At 33.5% G+C, this 18,118-nt stretch overlaps 4 protein-coding genes and 1 non-coding gene across 5 annotated transcripts; all 5 read right to left on the reverse strand.

The window, feature by feature from the left end:
* Positions 1–3,609: 3,609 nt before the first annotated feature.
* Positions 3,610–3,683, reverse strand: TRNAI-UAU. Its single transcript has one exon. It is a non-coding gene; the product is annotated as a tRNA-Ile (tRNA).
* A 195-nt stretch (positions 3,684–3,878) lies between these two features.
* On the reverse strand, positions 3,879–6,408 carry LOC120258365 (ras-related protein RABA2a-like). Its single transcript, XM_039265737.1, has 2 exons — positions 6,180–6,408; positions 3,879–4,503 (listed from the first exon to the last, which is right to left on the reverse strand). The coding sequence occupies exons 1-2, from the start codon at positions 6,342–6,344 to the stop codon at positions 4,012–4,014; spliced, it is 657 nt and encodes a 218-aa protein (XP_039121671.1). The 5' UTR covers positions 6,345–6,408; the 3' UTR covers positions 3,879–4,011.
* Positions 6,409–6,927: 519 nt separating this feature from the next.
* LOC120258363 (GDSL esterase/lipase At1g71691-like) lies at positions 6,928–9,504 on the reverse strand. Its single transcript, XM_039265735.1, has 5 exons — positions 9,166–9,504; positions 8,106–8,227; positions 7,763–8,005; positions 7,426–7,675; positions 6,928–7,346 (listed from the first exon to the last, which is right to left on the reverse strand). Exons 1-5 carry the CDS (start codon positions 9,479–9,481, stop codon positions 7,120–7,122), a joined length of 1,158 nt encoding a protein of 385 aa, XP_039121669.1. The 5' UTR covers positions 9,482–9,504; the 3' UTR covers positions 6,928–7,119.
* A 2,968-nt stretch (positions 9,505–12,472) lies between these two features.
* LOC120258364 (putative 12-oxophytodienoate reductase 11) lies at positions 12,473–14,137 on the reverse strand. Its single transcript, XM_039265736.1, has 5 exons — positions 13,978–14,137; positions 13,723–13,863; positions 13,528–13,658; positions 13,273–13,452; positions 12,473–13,191 (listed from the first exon to the last, which is right to left on the reverse strand). Exons 1-5 carry the CDS (start codon positions 14,043–14,045, stop codon positions 12,581–12,583), a joined length of 1,131 nt encoding a protein of 376 aa, XP_039121670.1. The 5' UTR covers positions 14,046–14,137; the 3' UTR covers positions 12,473–12,580.
* A 1,435-nt stretch (positions 14,138–15,572) lies between these two features.
* On the reverse strand, positions 15,573–17,233 carry LOC120258767 (putative 12-oxophytodienoate reductase 11). The gene is made up of 5 exons (XM_039266203.1): positions 17,175–17,233; positions 16,910–17,050; positions 16,624–16,754; positions 16,352–16,525; positions 15,573–16,162 (listed from the first exon to the last, which is right to left on the reverse strand). Exons 1-5 carry the CDS (start codon positions 17,231–17,233, stop codon positions 15,573–15,575), a joined length of 1,095 nt encoding a protein of 364 aa, XP_039122137.1.
* Between the last annotated feature and the right edge of the window lie 885 nt (positions 17,234–18,118).

An 18,118-nucleotide genomic window follows, 5' to 3' on the forward strand; every position in this document is an offset into this window, starting at 1 on the left:
ACAAAACAAAAACCATAGCCGAGAGATCTCCCTGCAGACTAACAAAACCCCAGCCGATAAATCCCCACGCAGGCTTCAATGTCTTCCAAGAAAAACAAAATCACAAAACAAAACCGAAAAATGTCTTTTCGTAACAGAATAGTTACAAAAAAAAACTATAATCAATACATTAGATTGCAAAGTGATGAAATGCCGAATACTTGCGCGGGACTTCTCCTTCGAGACGCCGGTGGAAAGGAAAGAGCTGGAGACGCGAGTTGAGAGAAGACAAATGGTTGGAGACGCGAGTTGAGAGAAGACAAGTAGCTGTAGTCCTAAGAAAAACCCACCCACTTCCTCTCACACCGCCGAAATGGGTGCAGCCATGATGTCACACCCACCCCTTCTACCGAGATAAATGTGGCACCCATCGCTTAAAAATTCCCTTTTTAACCGAAACCGACACCTGCTTTTTAAACAAAAATTAGACCTACAAGTTATAATTTACAACTTTACACCAACTGCAGGATTCAAATACAGAAATACAACAAATATAATAACTCAAATTTGCGGGTACAACCGCTACAAGATCACGATACCAACAAATATAAAGAAAAGTATGGGACCCACTGCAGTCTTGGACCTTACCTTGACTAGCTCTAAACTTGAACAGGCAATCTAGGGTCTTGCTCCCCGCAGATTCAAAGACATTCAGCTGGTCGGTAGTGGCTTAATAATTTCAAATACTCAAATACAGTATATATATATAGTATATAAATATCAATTTCTCAAATACCATAATTCTAGCAAAATACGTCTTTAAAGAACTTTTGAAACATAAACTCATCATAAATCAATATCAAATCAATTTTCTAAGAAAATCCAAATTGTTGTGAGAGACTCGCCTCCCTAAGAAGCGGACAGTGGGCTTCGCCCTCATCACAACCCAAAAATAACAAGTAATATAAAAAAATTCATTCTCAATTCCACGACCGAAAAACTCTCCCCACTTAGCCGTCAGCGACTAGGTTAGGAGCCGCCAGGTCTTGCATCCCTGAGCGTTGGCCCATCGGTCCCATGTGGTGACTCCGGGATCCCGATGTATAATCCAATCGTGGGCTCTACGCTCCCACCGATCCGGACAAATCAACACTCGTGTCCACCACGCCACCTCTAAAGGGCCGGCCCTGGGGACCCACTCATCGCATGAGTCGGGCCTTAGCCCGCGTCACCATCCAAACCAACATGTAAATACAAAGAATAAAACAATCAGTATAAATCACATCATAGGGATCCTTATCCAGGGACAAGCATTCATATCACGAAAATAAACATCATTTCCACAAAAGCCCAATGTCAAAAAGTATAACAATGCATAAAACCAAGTAAAAATCCAGATCCATGATACCATTCCTATTCCGGGAATGAAAACCAATTCCACAAATATTGTTGGTAAAACATTTTAAAATGCTCACATGATTTCACAAATCATTCCAAATCAAAAGCATATATAACCATCAAAAAATAAATACATGAATTGAATAATTAAATCACATATACATGTATTTTCACTATTCACAAATACGTATAATTATACTGAAACCGATGTATCAATACGATTTTCAGGAACATCATCGGCAAGTAAATATACGTATATTTTAACCTTATACGCAAATTAAACATGATAAAATGAAATACTTAAATAATTATTTCCAAAATACTAGCCATTAAACAGTTATTTCAAAATAATAATAATTAATTAATTTTTTAAAATAATAGCCACTACCAACTCACCTGGTGTCCTTGGGTTAATTCCCAGACCTGGAACTCCCTCCCAAGCCTGAACAACACCCTAATGAATAATATAATAAAAAAATAAATATCACATTTGAAAACCCAAAAGAAAAATACAAAAAAACCAAGAATTGACTCTCTAATTGGGCCCACTTATTCCAATCGGTTAAAAACTCGGCCTTGAATAGTTAAATCGGTCTCCAATTGCACTTAAATTAACTTAATTTAGGCTAAACACTGCTGAACCAATTTGAACCAAGATCAATTCCACTGAACCAAGTTTAATTGCACTGAACCAAATTCAATTTCACTGAACCAGATTGAACCAACCCAATTCTTATACAAAAATTTCCTGGACCAACTTGGTTCAACCGAACCCAAATTTTTCTTGAATTGGTTCAGCCAAAAATCCTTAGCCCAACATCCAAAACCAAGCCCAAATCGATCTCAACCAACTCAAATTAACCAAACAATTCAAGTCCAACCACACTCAATTTGATTTGATCAAACCTAGACCAAATTAATTCAATTAAACCCAACCACACCAATTCTCATTCAAACCCAAGTCCATCTCAACTTGATTTGATCAAGCCCAACTCAACCAAATCAACTCAACTCAACCAAATCAATTCCAACTTGGTTTAATCTAATCAAATCAATTGGACTAACTCAACCCATTTCAATCCAACAATCATCATTAACACCTTAATCATCATAATCATCAATTTAATTAACTAAACCAAATTTTTAATCTCGTCATGCTACATGAATGCTACAAAGAAAACCGAAAATCTCATCCTCCATTTTAAAACAAAAAATTCAACTCAAATACTAAGATTTTTCCAAAAATAACTTCAAGATTCATCATCAATAACAATCAAGCAAGTTTTTATTAATCAAAACCAAGTCCAAATCTCACAATAACAAGATAAAAACTTTAGCATCTTTTGCCCAAGTTTTCAACCAAATAAAAATGCATCATTTCAACCAAATAACTCTTACCAAGCAAGCAAACACTCCGTGAACTTTCTCCCAAGATTCTCCAAGCTCCAAACTCCTTCAGTCCCTCCCATTTTTCCTTTTCATTTTCATTTTCATTTTTTTCATCTCTCTCACGGAGTTCGTAGTAGCGAGTGGTGGAGAAGGAGATGAACAATCATCAAAAGTCTAGATTTTTTCTCTCAATTAACTATTCAGCCGAAATTCACTTTTTAGTCCCTCAAAAACTTAACTTCTTACAAAACAGTCCCTGAAAAACTCACAAATGGTCCCTGGATTATAAAATAATATTCTCAAAAAGGTCCTTTAAAAATTATCCAATGGTCCTTGGATTATAACACAATATTTCCAAATGATCCCTTCAACTTACCTTTCAGTCCTTGGTTTCCGAAATATTTTATATCAATCCTTTTTCTATTACTCTTTAACCCAAAAATCTTTTATAAACTTTTTACACTTAAGTCGCTTGCATCGTCCACTCGGGCTTTCTCAACAATATTACTCACGTAGAAAAATCTATCGAACTATATAGTAATATCTCGAATATATTTTTCCAACGAGTTAATCATAGGTTCGAGTATTACACACTGACTTTCCCGTCGAGGGCATTTTCGTCCATAAAATTTAAAAAACACTTTGTTTAATGCCGTTACGTACTTTGGGGGTTTGTGTAAAAGGAAGGGGTTTTTGGGGATTGCAAAACTATGGGAGTTTTTTTGGCAAAGTTTGGGGGGTTTTTTTTAGCAATTCTACCTATAATAAATGTACTTTAAAAATAATGTTTTCAACATAATCCGATAAATTCAAATGACTGCAAAAAAAAAGAAAAATTATAAATGGTCCCGGCGGGGCTCGAACCCGCGACCTTCGGCTCATAAGACCAACGCTCTAACCAACTGAGCTACGGGACCTCAACAACCAGGATTTTAAAATTAGAAATATATTACTAAATAACCAATAAAGACAAAAAAAGACAGAAAACCATACATTTATATTACTTATATGTAGCAGTAGCAGAATTGTTACAAGTCACTTGAAAATTATTGCTGGGATGAGTAATAAACACAAAAAAGAAAATAATAAATTGAGATTCAATTAAGTTTTTTAAAAATAATAAGATCACTCTCTGCAAAAGAACACAAGCCTGATGGCAAACAAGGCTTAAAGACAAATTTCAAAGTGCGGAATTTACAGCCAGCAAGAGTTTAAAGAGAAGGGTAAGGAATAAGAGTTTGATCTCTAAGTTGAGCAGCATTGCTTCTTTGTAATGCTGGTTTCTGCAGATACATTGATGGTTGTTCCATCTTTGATCCCTCCAGTGGTTCCAGCTCCGGGCTCATCGGAAGATGACAGAGATTTCTTGCTGATGATTCGATATATCTCGGCCAGTATCATCTGAAATGCTTTCTCCACATTCATGGCCTCGAGAGCAGATGTCTCGATGAAGGAGAGCCCTTCCTTCTCAGCAAAACTCTGTGCATCCTCGGAAGCAACAGCACGGAGATGCTTGAGGTCGATCTTGTTGCCAATTAGCATGATGACAATGTTGGAGTCTGCATGGTCACGGAGCTCCTTGAGCCACCGGCTAACATTCTCGAAGCTGGTCGGCTTGGTCACATCATAGACCAAGAGGGCTCCAAGGGCTCCACGGTAGTATGCACTGGTTATTGCCCGATATCGCTCCTGCCCCGCTGTATCCCATATTTGTGCTTTCACTGTCCTTCCCTCCACCTACAATTCAAGAGATCAACATAAAAGAAGAAAATATACTCCTTGCAAAGAGTTTCATTGGATGTCTCAATGCATACTTAAGGACAAACACAAAATTCCACAATAAAAATCAATTGAGAAAAGATTCCCTATGAAGATATCTGACACTTGAGAAGTAAAAATTAAAGACATGATGGTCCATCTCTGCTTTATAAATAGCATGGAGATCAAATTGAAAGCAACATAGTTAATATTGAACTGTTCTAGTTGTCCCTTGACTTTAATGAAATCCTTTTGGTGAATAATTAATGGCTTTAGACATAGACTCAAGTTCATATTTAGATGTCATCTTATATGAAAAAAAGGAAAAAAAAACAGAAGCAGAACTTGTTGAATTACTACATATGACTTCAACAAGTTCTGCTATGATCATGAATTGGGGACTGAGAATGGTGCCATTTTGAGGACATTCTTTTGAGGCTACCAATAATACTTAAATTTAATGAAACTAATACCACAAGCAACCTGTCTTGGTATTCAATGGATTGCTAAAAGTTGATCCATATAAAAGATCTCGTCATTAAATTACAGAGAATGTAGAGTGATTAAGAACATATTTTAACAAACATTGAATTATCTAATCAAATGACCACTGACAACAACTACATGCAAAAGCAACATAAGTAGAGGAAGAAATCATCAAACATACCCACATGAATAAACACAATTACTCTTTACCCTGAGCATTCAACAATAATCAGAATAAGTTTATTGTCTTATTTCAGACAAAAAGCACGAACAATCAAAGGTTATCTTCTTACAGAAAAATGTCTATTAAAATCTTAAACCAAAGGAAAAATCTAGCAGAACATTGTGCATATATTTGGTTCACGACTTTATGAGCTCTATCTGGAAAATCAACGATAAGGATTCCTAGATAAACTTAACTCAATATGCCTCAGAAAATCCCTAGGGTTTCTGTTATGGACAGCCAAGTACTTGACATCACAAGAACTAAGTACATGACAACATAAGAACTCAAGCACATAGAAATCAAATAGGAATTTGAGCATCTTGTATTTCCACTATAACCATCAATTCCACCATCAATTTCAGTACAAAATCAAAGAATTAGAACTACCACATGTTGACCACATGAGCGCATTATCAAGTTAAATGCATGATAAAAAAAATACTTTTTTACACAATATATGAACAAAATGGGTTGGTAGGCATTGAATGAAAAGTAAAGCTAAGCTCTAAACGAAATTCGCAGACTAAATCAAATCCAAACACAAAATCAAAACTTTCCCTTTGAACAGATCAAACAAAACCCCTTTCCAGTATAACCATCAATTCCACCTCCAAAATTCATGCAAAATGAAAGAATTACAACTCCCACTCAAACCCTAATCACAATCTCGACCACCAAGTCAAATGCATGATCAAAAAGTACCTTTTTTTACACAATACATGAACAAAAATGGGACGGCAAGCATAGAATGACAAGTAAAACTAAACTATAAACTAAATTCACACACTAAAATCAAATCGAAACACAAAATCCAAACTTTCCCTTTGAATAGATCAAACAAAACCCCAACATGAAGACACACACCGAATTTGAATCAAAGAAAACTCACACAGATTCAGTGCCAGATCCAAAGAACAAGAAGGGATAAAACAAGAAGCCATACTTGGAGGGTTCGAGTGGCGAACTCGACGCCGATGGTGGACTTGGATTCAAGGCAAAACTCATTGCGAGTGAAGCGGGAGAGGAGATTGGACTTGCCAACGCCGGAGTCGCCGATCAACACCACCTTGAACAAGTAATCGTACTCCTCGTCCGCTCTCCGTCCCATTTTTTTTTTCTATCTTTTTTTACTTTTATTTTGATTTTTTTATTTTGATCTTTTTTTTTTCGTTTCTTTTGACTGTTTGGTCTTCTAAATTCTTATATAGTCTATTTTTTTGGACTTCTTTTTCATGTAAGCCCTCGTAAAATACTTTATTTATTTATTTATTTATTTTATATTATTGTCAAACATTTATTTTCTTTTTTTTTAGTGTAGTGAGAAAACATGTCTCTGATTTTTTAATAATAAAAACTTCTAATTTTTTACAACGTTTACAAGAAAATCTTAGTTTTAATAAAAAAAATATTTCTAGATTTAAAGAATACAAAATCTTCATTATTTTTTTTTAAAAATTACACCTAAACATTAAGCATGAGTTACACATGAACTTTAATTAGAGATTAAATAAAGCAATGTAATCAGAGAAATATGTTTTTCAAATATAATTTAATCACTAAATATTTACATATATTGTGTATGTTTGTGTGTAGTAGATTATTGATATTATTTAATTTATTATATATATTAAATAAATATGATTGTTAAGATAATATTGTATATGTTTAAATAAGAAACAAATAAGTCCAAGTTCAAATCAAATTATCCAACATCAAAGCAAATATTAAGTGCTAATAACATTCCTCACCAAAGTGCCTCGTCATCACCATAATTCATTAACACATCCATAACTTATCATAAACTAAATTATACCCATCATCCAAACAACCTTAACCCTAATTAAAGTAGCCATACATAGATCAAAACTCATCTCTAATTTAGCTCAAACTTCAACATTAGCAAGCTGTTGTATGTTCATTGGGAATGCAACATTAGTGTTGCCACTGAAGCAGTTCCTTGCCAACAGTATGTTCACAGCTTCCGTAGGATGAAATGCATCCCAAAATACATACTGATCTCTTCTTGCACATGGTGCCTGCAACGGCAAACATGATATCTGCCCTCGGTTCCGGCCGATGCCACAACATCCCCGATCAATCACACTAAACCCTGCAACATATCGTGATCGATATCATAAATCAAATTTGCTCTGATACCATGTAATACGAAAGGAAAGGAAAATACGCACCGTATTGAGTAGGGTTGGCAAGTATGTCAACAAACATGCGGTAGACATCAAGATAAATGAATTTTGCGCCGGGGAGATTTTCGTTGAGATTACTAATCATAGCTTTGACTTTTCTATTAAAAGGTGCAATCAGATTATCGACATCTACCGAACACTTACTATACGCACTTTGCGCAAGAATACTCGGCACGCAAGCTATTGCTCCTACACCGGCAACAGCAAATTTCCGTGCTCCGAGACTGTACAATCTCTGTAAACATATATGTTTGCGTCTTTATATTTATATTGATATTTATTAAATTAATTGACGTGAAACTATTAGTAGAATTTTACTCACGGTGAGTTGGCGAGTGTATTGTTGCATCAACAAGTCGGCGAATTGCTCGGCATTGTATTGATTTTTCGTGTTGTAGTTCGGCATCATGTAGTTGTTCAAGTAGTCATTGCTTCCAAATCCAATGAAGATGATGCTTTGTTTGATCGAATTGGCAACGGCTTCGGTCGCACCTAATTCCATGCCTATTTGACTCAATGTTGATTCGAAATTTCGTATTTGCTGGTTGAATGGTATCCTGCCAACCTGCAACATTTAAGCAAATCATTGGGTATAAATCCTTCAAGGACCCAAAATCAAACATGTATAGAATTGTATGTGTTTTTGATAATGTGATGGAGCTCACAAAGTTTCCTCCGGTGACGTCTAAAATCCCGGCGGCAGCCGACGCATAGTTTACACCATGGAAGACTTGGCTTCCGACGGCTTCTGAGTATGCCGGAGTAAGTGGTAACCCTAATAAATTAGCTGCAAGTGATATCGCTGTGTTAATCTTGTGCCAACAAAATAAAAATATTCAAATAAAAAAATATTTTAGATGTAATAAATAAGAATAAAATCAATATTTGATAGTGTTTAGTTAAATATAATTATAAATGAAAAATACAGAGAAGTCGATATTATTAATTATTTAATAAATATAAAATATCTACCAGCATAAGTTCTGAAATGCCACTAAACATTTAACTATCATAACTAATTAATAAAACTCATTAACTATCATTGGAAAAATTTAATGTTTTCTATTCAACAAAAAAAATATATTTATGATAACTCAAACAAATAATATTAAATATTATTTATTTAAATAAGTGGATCTTAATTTATTATAGTGTAATTGTAAATTTTTATATTTAAAAATACGGTTGACACATATCTAGTATTATTAATTTTATTTCATAGTAATAAATGTAAAGTATTTACTGCTCTTTGAAATGCCACATAAAATTCTTAAATCTGGATTTATATATTTCTCTAGATGAATGCAGAATCATACAGATTTTCAAATCCACTTAACTCAAAATCTAGTTAAAAAATCTCATAACTAATTAATAAAACTCATTAATTACCATTGGAAGTAAAACTTCATAAACCCTTTAATTTAACCCCAACATATATATATATATATATATATATATATATATATATATATATATATATATATATATATATATTAGGGTTAGGGTTAGGGTTCTTGACAGTACCAAGTGAAGATTAATGAACTCATAAGCACTTACCCTGCCAAAAATTTAACCTTAATAACCTTTGTTTAGTTAAGTAAAGGAATGAAATAGTGCATGCATAGTCATGCATAGTCATGACTCATAAAATAAAAAAAGGTCAATGAAAACAACATTAAAAAGCAAAAAATAAAAAAATATAAAAAAACAAAAAAACAAGCTCACCAATTCCATCAACAATGGTGTATCCATTAGAGAACCTTCCGGTAGGACCTCCGGCAAAGTCAATACCATAAGGGAAGTAATTAGCCTTTGCAAGAGAAGGAAGGTTATTGTTATTACCATTGTCTATCAATGAGTCCCCAAACACAAACATGGCCGGAACTAGCTGTCTCCGGCCACCTCCATCACTTCCCACATCTTGACCTCTTGCAAACATAACACTACTACTACTACTTCTCATGCACAACAAGATCAAGCATATATATATGCATGCTGTGATAACTCTCATGTCCATTAGAGAAGATGATATATTATTCATTAAGGATGAGTAGTTGAAGAACAATGGTCTTGATATATATATATATATATATATATATATATATGAAAGATGGAGAAAGTGAAGGTGAAAGTGAAAGGTGAAGGTGGGTGAGAAGTAGAGGAGAGGTTAAATGCTGTAACTGTGCTCTCAGAGTGAAGTAAATTATCCTGTTTCATCCTGCATGTCATATTTACCAAAATGTCCCCTACACTTATGGACTATATAATATATATATTGAGAGACTTGGTCAAATAGTTCTTTGTTAACCAGGGAAATTTTTATTATTTAAATTTAAAATGTATTAAAAATAATAGCATTAAAAAAAATTAGTATGAGGACGCATGGTAGGATGATTAATTCTTAGAAAATTATCTTATTTGATTTTAGTTGTCTGTGACTCTGTGGAGACATTTTTTTTATATAAATAGATATTTAAAATTTAAATAAGATTGATAACAGTTTATATATTAAAAAAATAATTAGGTGATGAGGGGTAATTTTTACTGTTTTATAGTAAAAAAGGTGCATTAACTGAGGCCACATGCAAAACTCTGATGTTGATTTTTTATTTTTATTTTTACTCATTGATATGTGTGCAGTGCGGGCCATGGAATACAGCTATACTGTAGAAAATTGACTTTATTTATTTATTTTTTTATAATTTCAATAAATATTTTTAATACATATGGTTATTTGTTCCTAAATTATAAATTACATCAATTGAATTTTTTTTTTAAATTTTAAAGTTTAAAAGTGCTCATTTTTTAAAATAAAAAAAAATGAGAAATAATTATTGCCAATTCTTTAAAGTATGAAACATCAAATTTATAAAAATAAAAAAAGTTTATTTATTTTTGACATAGACAAAATATAAATTATACATTTTATATTTTCTAAAATAAAATAAAGCTATTGATTTGGATCTAAAAATATTTAAAAATACCATTTATTTACATAAAAATTCTTTTATAAACTTATTATTAAATAAATAAACAAATAATACAAAAGCGGGCAACAGAAACCGGCAATTGAAACGCCGATTTTAGCTGCTCAATGGACCTCGAGCTCAGCAATGGCGGAGGAGTGGTAATCCATGGAGACGGGCCTCAATAGCTTCGGTGTTGTTATCGTATTCTTCGTTTTCGATAGCTAGAAGGAGATGCTATGTGATTGGGTGTCGCTGCCGAAAGTGGAACGAGGCCAATGTCAAGGATTTCATCGTCTCTGATCCCCTTTAGGGTTCACAGGTCTGGCAATCTGGTTTTGATCTCCTTGCTGTCTTTTTAGGGCTTTTTTATGCGTGCTAGAGCTGAAAGTTGAGGTTTTTTTGGTTTTTGATTTGCATGTTCTAGTGTTTCATTGCCTTTTATACCAATTATGCTACCAAATTGGATTCCTAGCAAAAGAGTTGTATTGGTGGTGAATTTGGGGCTGAATACTGTTCAATTATATGCATGATTGCTATACCATTCAATTATTTCAAATCATGAGGCAACCTTGAGTGCCCTTGCCATTATTATTGTTACTATTTTTGTATATTGAGAAGAAGAGCTTGTAAGAATTCACATTCTTTTGGTGTTTTTCTGGTTTTGTGCATTCTGTTTAAACTTGTTGATTTTATGTGTTGATTATGATTTCAATTGTGTTCTGGTACTAATATCTTTTGATTTTCTGTTGGAAACCTGAGATGATTTGGTTATTCCTTGCTGTTTTCTATTAATGATAATTCATTTGGAGTACTTAGATGTAAGCTTTGAAGAAGAAAAAGATACCTTTTTTTGGCTTCTCTGCCTTGATAAATATGCATGTTCTCATTGTTTGTATACAAATTCATATTTGTGTAATATATGGCTCTGTTTTTGCTGAGTGACACATCAGGAATACATACAACACTATAATTCCAATTCCCTGCTAAAACTAACTGATTAAATAGTGCAACAACCAAGTGTACAACAAAATATGTTTTTAAATGGTTTGTTAGAATGTTAAGTTATTGATGGTAGTTTTGGGGATAACATGTTCTTAATTGTGGGGATCATAATTTTTTTTATGTATGGAGAGCCATTAACATTGAACAACTGTTGACTGCATGTAGCTGGTCTACATACTGTTTCAATTTCATAAACGCGGATACTGCAAAGGACAGATCTTTCTCTCTTCTTTTATCCCACATGCGCCTCAGAAGGTTTGTACTCCAGAAAGCATTGAGAAGGCTATGACAGCACCATACATATGAAATATATTGTTGCTCAGTGTAATTAATATTGCCCCATCAATTTACCTAGCTGTGGAGAGTCCTCTGTCTGTAGTATTTAACCCTCTCTGTTCAGTGACTAGACTGTCCTTGTAACTTTGTTGGAACTTTATCTTTTGTTACCACACACACACACACACAATTTAAAAAAGAAAAAAAAAAAGCAACATTGAAGAGAGCTCAACATGTGGTGCACTTTAATAATAGCTCTGGTAGCGCATTAGAACAGATACTCACCTATGTTCAGATACAATAACTGTATAAAGCAAAGATCTAATGTAGAAAATAGTATAATATGATATACAGAGATAATGTAACATACTTATATTTAGAAATGAGTCTTATGTTTGTTGTACCATGTGCTCATCTACTAGGAAAGCCAAAGCGTAGGAATACAGAAGGTAGATCTTCTTTTAGTATCATTACTTATTTTTTGAGTTGAAATTGCCTTCTAAGATTCTCTATTATCAGGTTTATTTGAGTGATAGAGTCTTTTACTTCTTGCAGGTTTTGCTTTAGGTGTGGGATTGGGTGTTTTATGAGGAGGCATCCTTGGCTACACATTGCAGAAATTGTATTTGGGTGATGGAGTCTTTTCCTTCTTTAATTTGTTGTTGTTCTCCTATGTGATTATATGATCATGGGATTGTTGCAATTGCATTTGATTAGGCATCTCTTCAGTGTTCCAGTGATAACTTTTTGATCTTTCTATCAATTCAGCATAATTATGATCCATATTTTTATGCAGTATGTTTTGCTCATTATTTTTTAATCAGAGACTACAATTCCTATTGTTTTTCTTTTTGTCTGCAGTTTTCACATCCTCATTCAGACTGCATTTGAAATTAGACTTGATTCATCGATTCATTACAATCCTCAAGGAATGGATAATCAGTGTATCCAACAACAGGATCAGAAGTATAGAATGTCAATCTATCATACTTATTCAGCTGTGCTTTCAACTGAAACCTCCTTGGCAGATCAGGGTTGGCCAAGAACAAGCGTCCGTATGAAACAAGATCAGTATAGCCTTCACGAACACACTTATTACCTTCATCTCTATCATATCCTCCTGCAGCAATGAAGGTACCATTGAAGGCCTCTCTCATGTTCCGAAGCCGATGCGGAATTTGCCTTCGTTCCTCGGCCATTGACATCCTTGGCTCAATCATATGACAGTAAAGTATTCCAAATTTGTTCAAAGATTGAACCATGTGAAGGCCTAGAGCTTCTGGATCAGACTCATAGCAATCCAAGAAGTCCTCAAAGGGAGTGAGTCTCATTCCAACACGGTCTCCGCCAATCTCATCGACAACTGCTTCAACTACTTCCAAAGGGAAACGGCAGCGGTTCTCGAGCCCACCACCGTATTTGTCTGTCCTGTCATTGGCACTCTCCTTCATGAATTGTTCTAGTAAGTATCCATGTCCTCCATGAATCTCTACTCCGTCAAAGCCTTCAATCACACAAATATGCATACATAAACATTATGTGAAATGTCTGCTAGAAAAACGTGGACAAACAATGTAAAACACACCAGCTTCAATGGCATTCCTTGCAGCAAGTCTGAAGTCATTGACAACTTGAGGGATCTCTATTGTTGTTAGACGACGAGGAGGTGAATAACTTTCAACTGTGACATCTAGTTCTGTTTGAGGAGGGACTTGGATCACTCTGTCTGTGCTGGATATCGGAGCTTCTCCATTTGGTTGGTAATCTTTTGATTGAATAATTAATTAGTTTATTTGCAACATGATTAGGTAGAAGTACTTGCACATGTTAAGTTATATACCATAGGTTGAAACCCTTCCGACATGCCAAATTTGGCAAAAGAATACTCCGCCTTTATCATGCACCGCTTTTACAATCGGCTTCCATGCTTCCATTTGCTCTTTTGACCAAATTCCCGGAGTGTTTGGATATCTAAGAGGCCAAAGTGGATAATTCCTCACATATGCTAGTAAAAATAATACGAGAAATAACATACCCTTGTGCAGTATTAGAAACTCCAGTGGCTTCACTGATGAGAAGGCCGCCATTTGTGGCTCTTTGAGAGTAATAGAGGATTGCATGAGGCTGTGGTGTATTACCATATGATCTTGATCTTGTCAGAGGACCTAAAACTATCCTGAAAACATGCAATAATTTATATTCATTTGGCAAATGTGCATCAATTAAGCATTATTTGAAGACATACATGCATATTATAAGTACAAACTTTGTAGTAGATTGATTTGATCACCTGTGTGAGAGATGGAAGTTGCCCATATTGCAAGGAGTGAGAAGAGAAACCTCATCATGTACACCCATCTGCTTTGTTTCTCTTTAGATTTAGTGGAGGAGATGAAACCTCTTGTTATGAGTATTTATAAGAAGATTGTTTGATGGTCAGTGATGCCATGTGCAACTATATATTTGGTTCTCGATCAATCTCAGCTCTATAATGCTTGTGGTCGGCCTCAGTGTAAATGAGTTGATATTCGAACCCGTCTCTTCAAGAAAATGAATGTTTTATACATGGGACACGTTGTCAACAGCCCAAATGGTTGTTGGCCTCACACCCCAAATTTTTATTGATCACAATTTTTTTATTTATTTTTTTTTTTATTTTTTATTTTTTTTCAATCTGACACGAACCCTATTTGACTTGTTCAATTAACTGATGTTTTTTGGTTTCAATTTTCAGGTTCAGTTCAAATTTTTACGTCCCCACCGCTGGTACATCCCAGATGACTGATGAGAACTATAAACGATTGCATGGCATCATATGCATGTGCTTTGACACACCCAAGCACTATCAAATATCAATGTCTTTTGCTTCACAGCCACCAAATAACAACAACAAAATAAATAATATATAAGTGAAAAAAAAAAGGTTAAAAGACTAACTTTTTGAGTGGCTCAGCTTAATTATCTTAGTGTCAAGTACTCGTCGCACGTCTCTCTTGTTCGTTTGAATGACAAGTAGTAGTTACACGGCTTTTATGTGATTTTGACAAATGAGTTTATCTATATATTATATATGTGTGTATTGTTTTTTCATAGAGTACACAAACGTGGATAATTTTTTTTTTTTTAAAGAAAAAAACTCTATTGACAGTAACCTCTCTTGCAGCAGCGTTGTTGGTGGTTCATTCATTTTTCAATTTTAAAGTTTGAGAGGTTTGTCCATATTTATCCAATATATATATATATATATATTAATAGTGAAAATGTTGTTGACCAATTTAAGTGTCTCATTTTACTAGGAATATATTTCAATAGCTGTATTTTTATTAAAAAAAATGACCTTATATTTCTTATGTGAATGCAGCCAATTTTTGTGGCATATATCTATTTTTGTAAATCTCTTCAAAATGTTTAAATTCACTAGGATAATTTTTTTTGTAGAAAAGCTCCAAAATTGTGAAATTTAGTCACATGGTTTTATTATATATTTATTAAAAAGTCATATTTTTGTTAAAAGATATATTTATTTTTATAAATAAGGCAAAGAAATGGTTGAGCTTTGCATTTATTATTTCAAAATTACTTAAATTTTATCTAAACCAACCCATGTAAAACTATAAAAACTATACTTTTAATTTCACTCTGTATCAACATATTTATTAAATCTGAATATAATAAATTAATTTTTATTTTATTAAAATTTTTTACTCATTCCAAGTCATTCAATTGTCTGGTCCATGAACTTGTGGGGATCTCTCAGAAAAAAAAAAAAATTTATTTCATTCGGATTTTCATGATAAAAAAATAAAATACATATAAAAAGTATTTAAAAAATAACATAAATAGAGCTTATTTTCTACTTGAGAAAAGATCAATGATCATCAATCACTAATTAAGAAGAAATGGGTAATCAGTATACCCTAAAACAGGATCAGAAATATAAAAAGTCTTTCTATCATACTTACTAAGCATTGCATTAACCTCAAATCTCTTTGGTAAATCAGGATTAGCCAAAAACAAACGTCCAAATGCCACTAAATCAGCATAACCTTCTCTTATAACTTTATCACCTTCATCCTTATCATATCCTCCTGCAACAATGAGAGCTCCATTGATGAACACTTTCCTCATTGGAAACACTGCATGAGGGATTTGAAGCTTTCCTTCCATTAAAACCATCCTTGGTTCAATCACATGCAAGTATAGGATATTATACTTGTTTAAGGACTCTGCCATGTAGAGCCCTAAGGCATTAGGGTTTGAGTCTGGTTCATCCATTAGGTCAAGGAATGGTGACAGTCTTACTCCTACTCTTTCTGCTCCAATCTCCTTCACAATGGCTTCTACTACTTCTAGACCGAATCGACATCGGTTCTCTAGGCTTCCTCCGTACTCGTCGTCTCGATCATTTACACTGTCCTTCATGAATTGTCCTATTAGGTATGTGTTTCCTCCATGGATTTCCACTCCATCAAACCCTGCATGCATGCATGCACTCACGTACTTAGTACTTATAAGATTAGGGTTTAGGGTTTTAGCATGCATGATGCATGCATGCACTCACGTACTTAGTGTAATTAATCTTAGGGTTTAGGTTTTCCATATAAATGATGCATGCATGAGCTTATATGAAACTAGGGTTTAAAGTTTAGGGTTTAGGGTTTTGCCTGCTTCAATGGCATTTTTTGCTGCAAGTCTGAAGTCATTGATAATGTGAGGAATTTCATTAGTTTTTAGCCTCCTTGGAGGTGAAAACTCAGTGATGTCTACCTCTTCCCTAGTTTTCGATATAATGGGTTTATCAGTTGATGAGATTGGTGGTTCACCATTAGGTTGAAACCCTAGAAATTTAAATAAAAATGATATAGATTAGTTTAACAAATGATATATATATATATATATATATCTATATATGCATGAGTTATTGATAATTACGTACCATTGTTGGAAACCCTTCCAACATGCCAAAGTTGGCAAAAGAAAACACCTCCCTTGTCATGCACTGCTTTCACAATTGGCTTCCAAGCTTCCACCTGCTCTTTTGTCCAAATCCCAGGAGTATCTGGAAACCTTAATTTTTTTTTTTCCGAATAATATAGTATATTAGTATTAATATTCATGATCTATATATTGGCTCTACTATATATATATATATATATACCATATTAAATTCTATAGTTAAAAGAAACAAATAAAAAAAGATATATATATATATATAAATTTACCCTTGAGCAGTGTCTGAAATCCCTGTGGCTTCTGATATGAGAAGGCCACCAGGAGTGGTTCTTTGAGAGTAATATAGAATTGCATGTGGTTGTGGGACATTGCCATATGACCTTTGCCTTGTCAATGGAGCCAATACCACCCTATAATATATATATATAGATTAATAATAATATCAACAAATTAAGTTTCAAAACAATCAATATATATATATATATATATATAACATGAACGAGTATAATTAATGAATGCTGTTATTACATATACCTGTGAGATAGATCAAACTTTCCCATCTTGTAAGGTGTGAGAAGATGCTTAGGTTCCATGTTTTCAAAAGAACTTGAATGTTGAAACTCTAAGTTATGTGGATTTATTCAGATAGCAGGGTGGTATATATATATATATATATAAAGGTTAAAGAAAGGTCATAGCCATCAACATTGACCATTTTTAATGTGGATTGAATTATGCATCATGTAATTTGTTCATTGGTTTGAGTTTTGATTGGTCATTGTTGCCATTTATTACATAATGGCTTTCGTAAGCGAATATATAAGATATTAATTGTAATCTTATTGAGTTATATGTCATGAGTTGCATCAAAGTTTGGTAATCAAAATCTGACCACAATTTCTCTGGTCAAAACCAAAGGTTAATTAGTGTGCTAAATAAATAAATAAATAGATATATCATTTAAACCAAAGTTCTTATCTTTCAACTAAACAATAGATTAATGTCACGATTGCTCGTGTCCTATATTGACTTATCTCTCAAGTTTAAGAATCAAAAGTCAAAGTAAAACACAATTTTGGGTCAAAATCAAGTTTAGTGTGCACACTTCTATTGTTGCAAAAATGGTTACATGTTCATTAATTTGTCTTAATTTGCATGATAACAAAGTCAAATTACCACATTTTTAAATTCATGAACCTTTTTGATTATCCTGGTAAATATTTCTTAATTAGTTTTCTTTTACCTTCATAAAGTGTTTAATTATACCTCTTTTAATTTACCCATGTTTAATTTTGTAATACTCTAATATAAAAATTAATTAGTTAATTATAAAGAAAACTATTTTACTTATCATAAAATCATGGTTGATATATATACTCTCTTTTGCCTTCAAGTATTATACATGATCATGATTTTAATTAGATTTCACAGAGATTTACATATTCCTCTTCAATAACAACATACTAATTTTTTTTCCC

The sequence above is a fragment of the Dioscorea cayenensis genome, chromosome 4 (genome assembly GCF_009730915.1).
Source record: "Dioscorea cayenensis subsp. rotundata cultivar TDr96_F1 chromosome 4, TDr96_F1_v2_PseudoChromosome.rev07_lg8_w22 25.fasta, whole genome shotgun sequence".
Lineage (NCBI taxonomy): Eukaryota > Viridiplantae > Streptophyta > Magnoliopsida > Dioscoreales > Dioscoreaceae > Dioscorea > Dioscorea cayenensis.

What these genes read in the sequence shown, in the direction of transcription:
- LOC120258364 (XM_039265736.1), bottom strand. Translation starts at nt 14,045, where the DNA reads ATGGGTGTACATGATGAGGTTTCTCTTCTCACTCCTTGCAATATGGGC. An exon ending in GTTTCTAATACTGCACAAGG is followed by an intron (nt 13,659 to 13,722) that starts GTATGTTATTTC and finishes TTGGCCTCTTAG; the next exon opens with ATATCCAAACACTCCGGGAA. An exon ending in CGGAAGGGTTTCAACCTATG is followed by an intron (nt 13,453 to 13,527) that starts GTATATAACTTA and finishes TTCAATCAAAAG; the next exon opens with ATTACCAACCAAATGGAGAA.
- LOC120258363 (XM_039265735.1), bottom strand. Translation starts at nt 9,481, where the DNA reads ATGAATAATATATCATCTTCTCTAATGGACATGAGAGTTATCACAGCA. An exon ending in ACGTCACCGGAGGAAACTTT is followed by an intron (nt 8,006 to 8,105) that starts GTGAGCTCCATC and finishes TAAATGTTGCAG; the next exon opens with GTTGGCAGGATACCATTCAA. An exon ending in AATACACTCGCCAACTCACC is followed by an intron (nt 7,676 to 7,762) that starts GTGAGTAAAATT and finishes ATATGTTTACAG; the next exon opens with AGATTGTACAGTCTCGGAGC.
- LOC120258365 (XM_039265737.1), bottom strand. Translation starts at nt 6,344, where the DNA reads ATGGGACGGAGAGCGGACGAGGAGTACGATTACTTGTTCAAGGTGGTG. An exon ending in TCGCCACTCGAACCCTCCAA is followed by an intron (nt 4,504 to 6,179) that starts GTATGGCTTCTT and finishes CTTGAATTGTAG; the next exon opens with GTGGAGGGAAGGACAGTGAA.
- LOC120258767 (XM_039266203.1), bottom strand. Translation starts at nt 17,233, where the DNA reads ATGGAACCTAAGCATCTTCTCACACCTTACAAGATGGGAAAGTTTGAT. An exon ending in AAGTTTGATCTATCTCACAG is followed by an intron (nt 17,051 to 17,174) that starts GTATATGTAATA and finishes TATATATTATAG; the next exon opens with GGTGGTATTGGCTCCATTGA. An exon ending in TGGAAGGGTTTCCAACAATG is followed by an intron (nt 16,526 to 16,623) that starts GTACGTAATTAT and finishes TTAAATTTCTAG; the next exon opens with GGTTTCAACCTAATGGTGAA.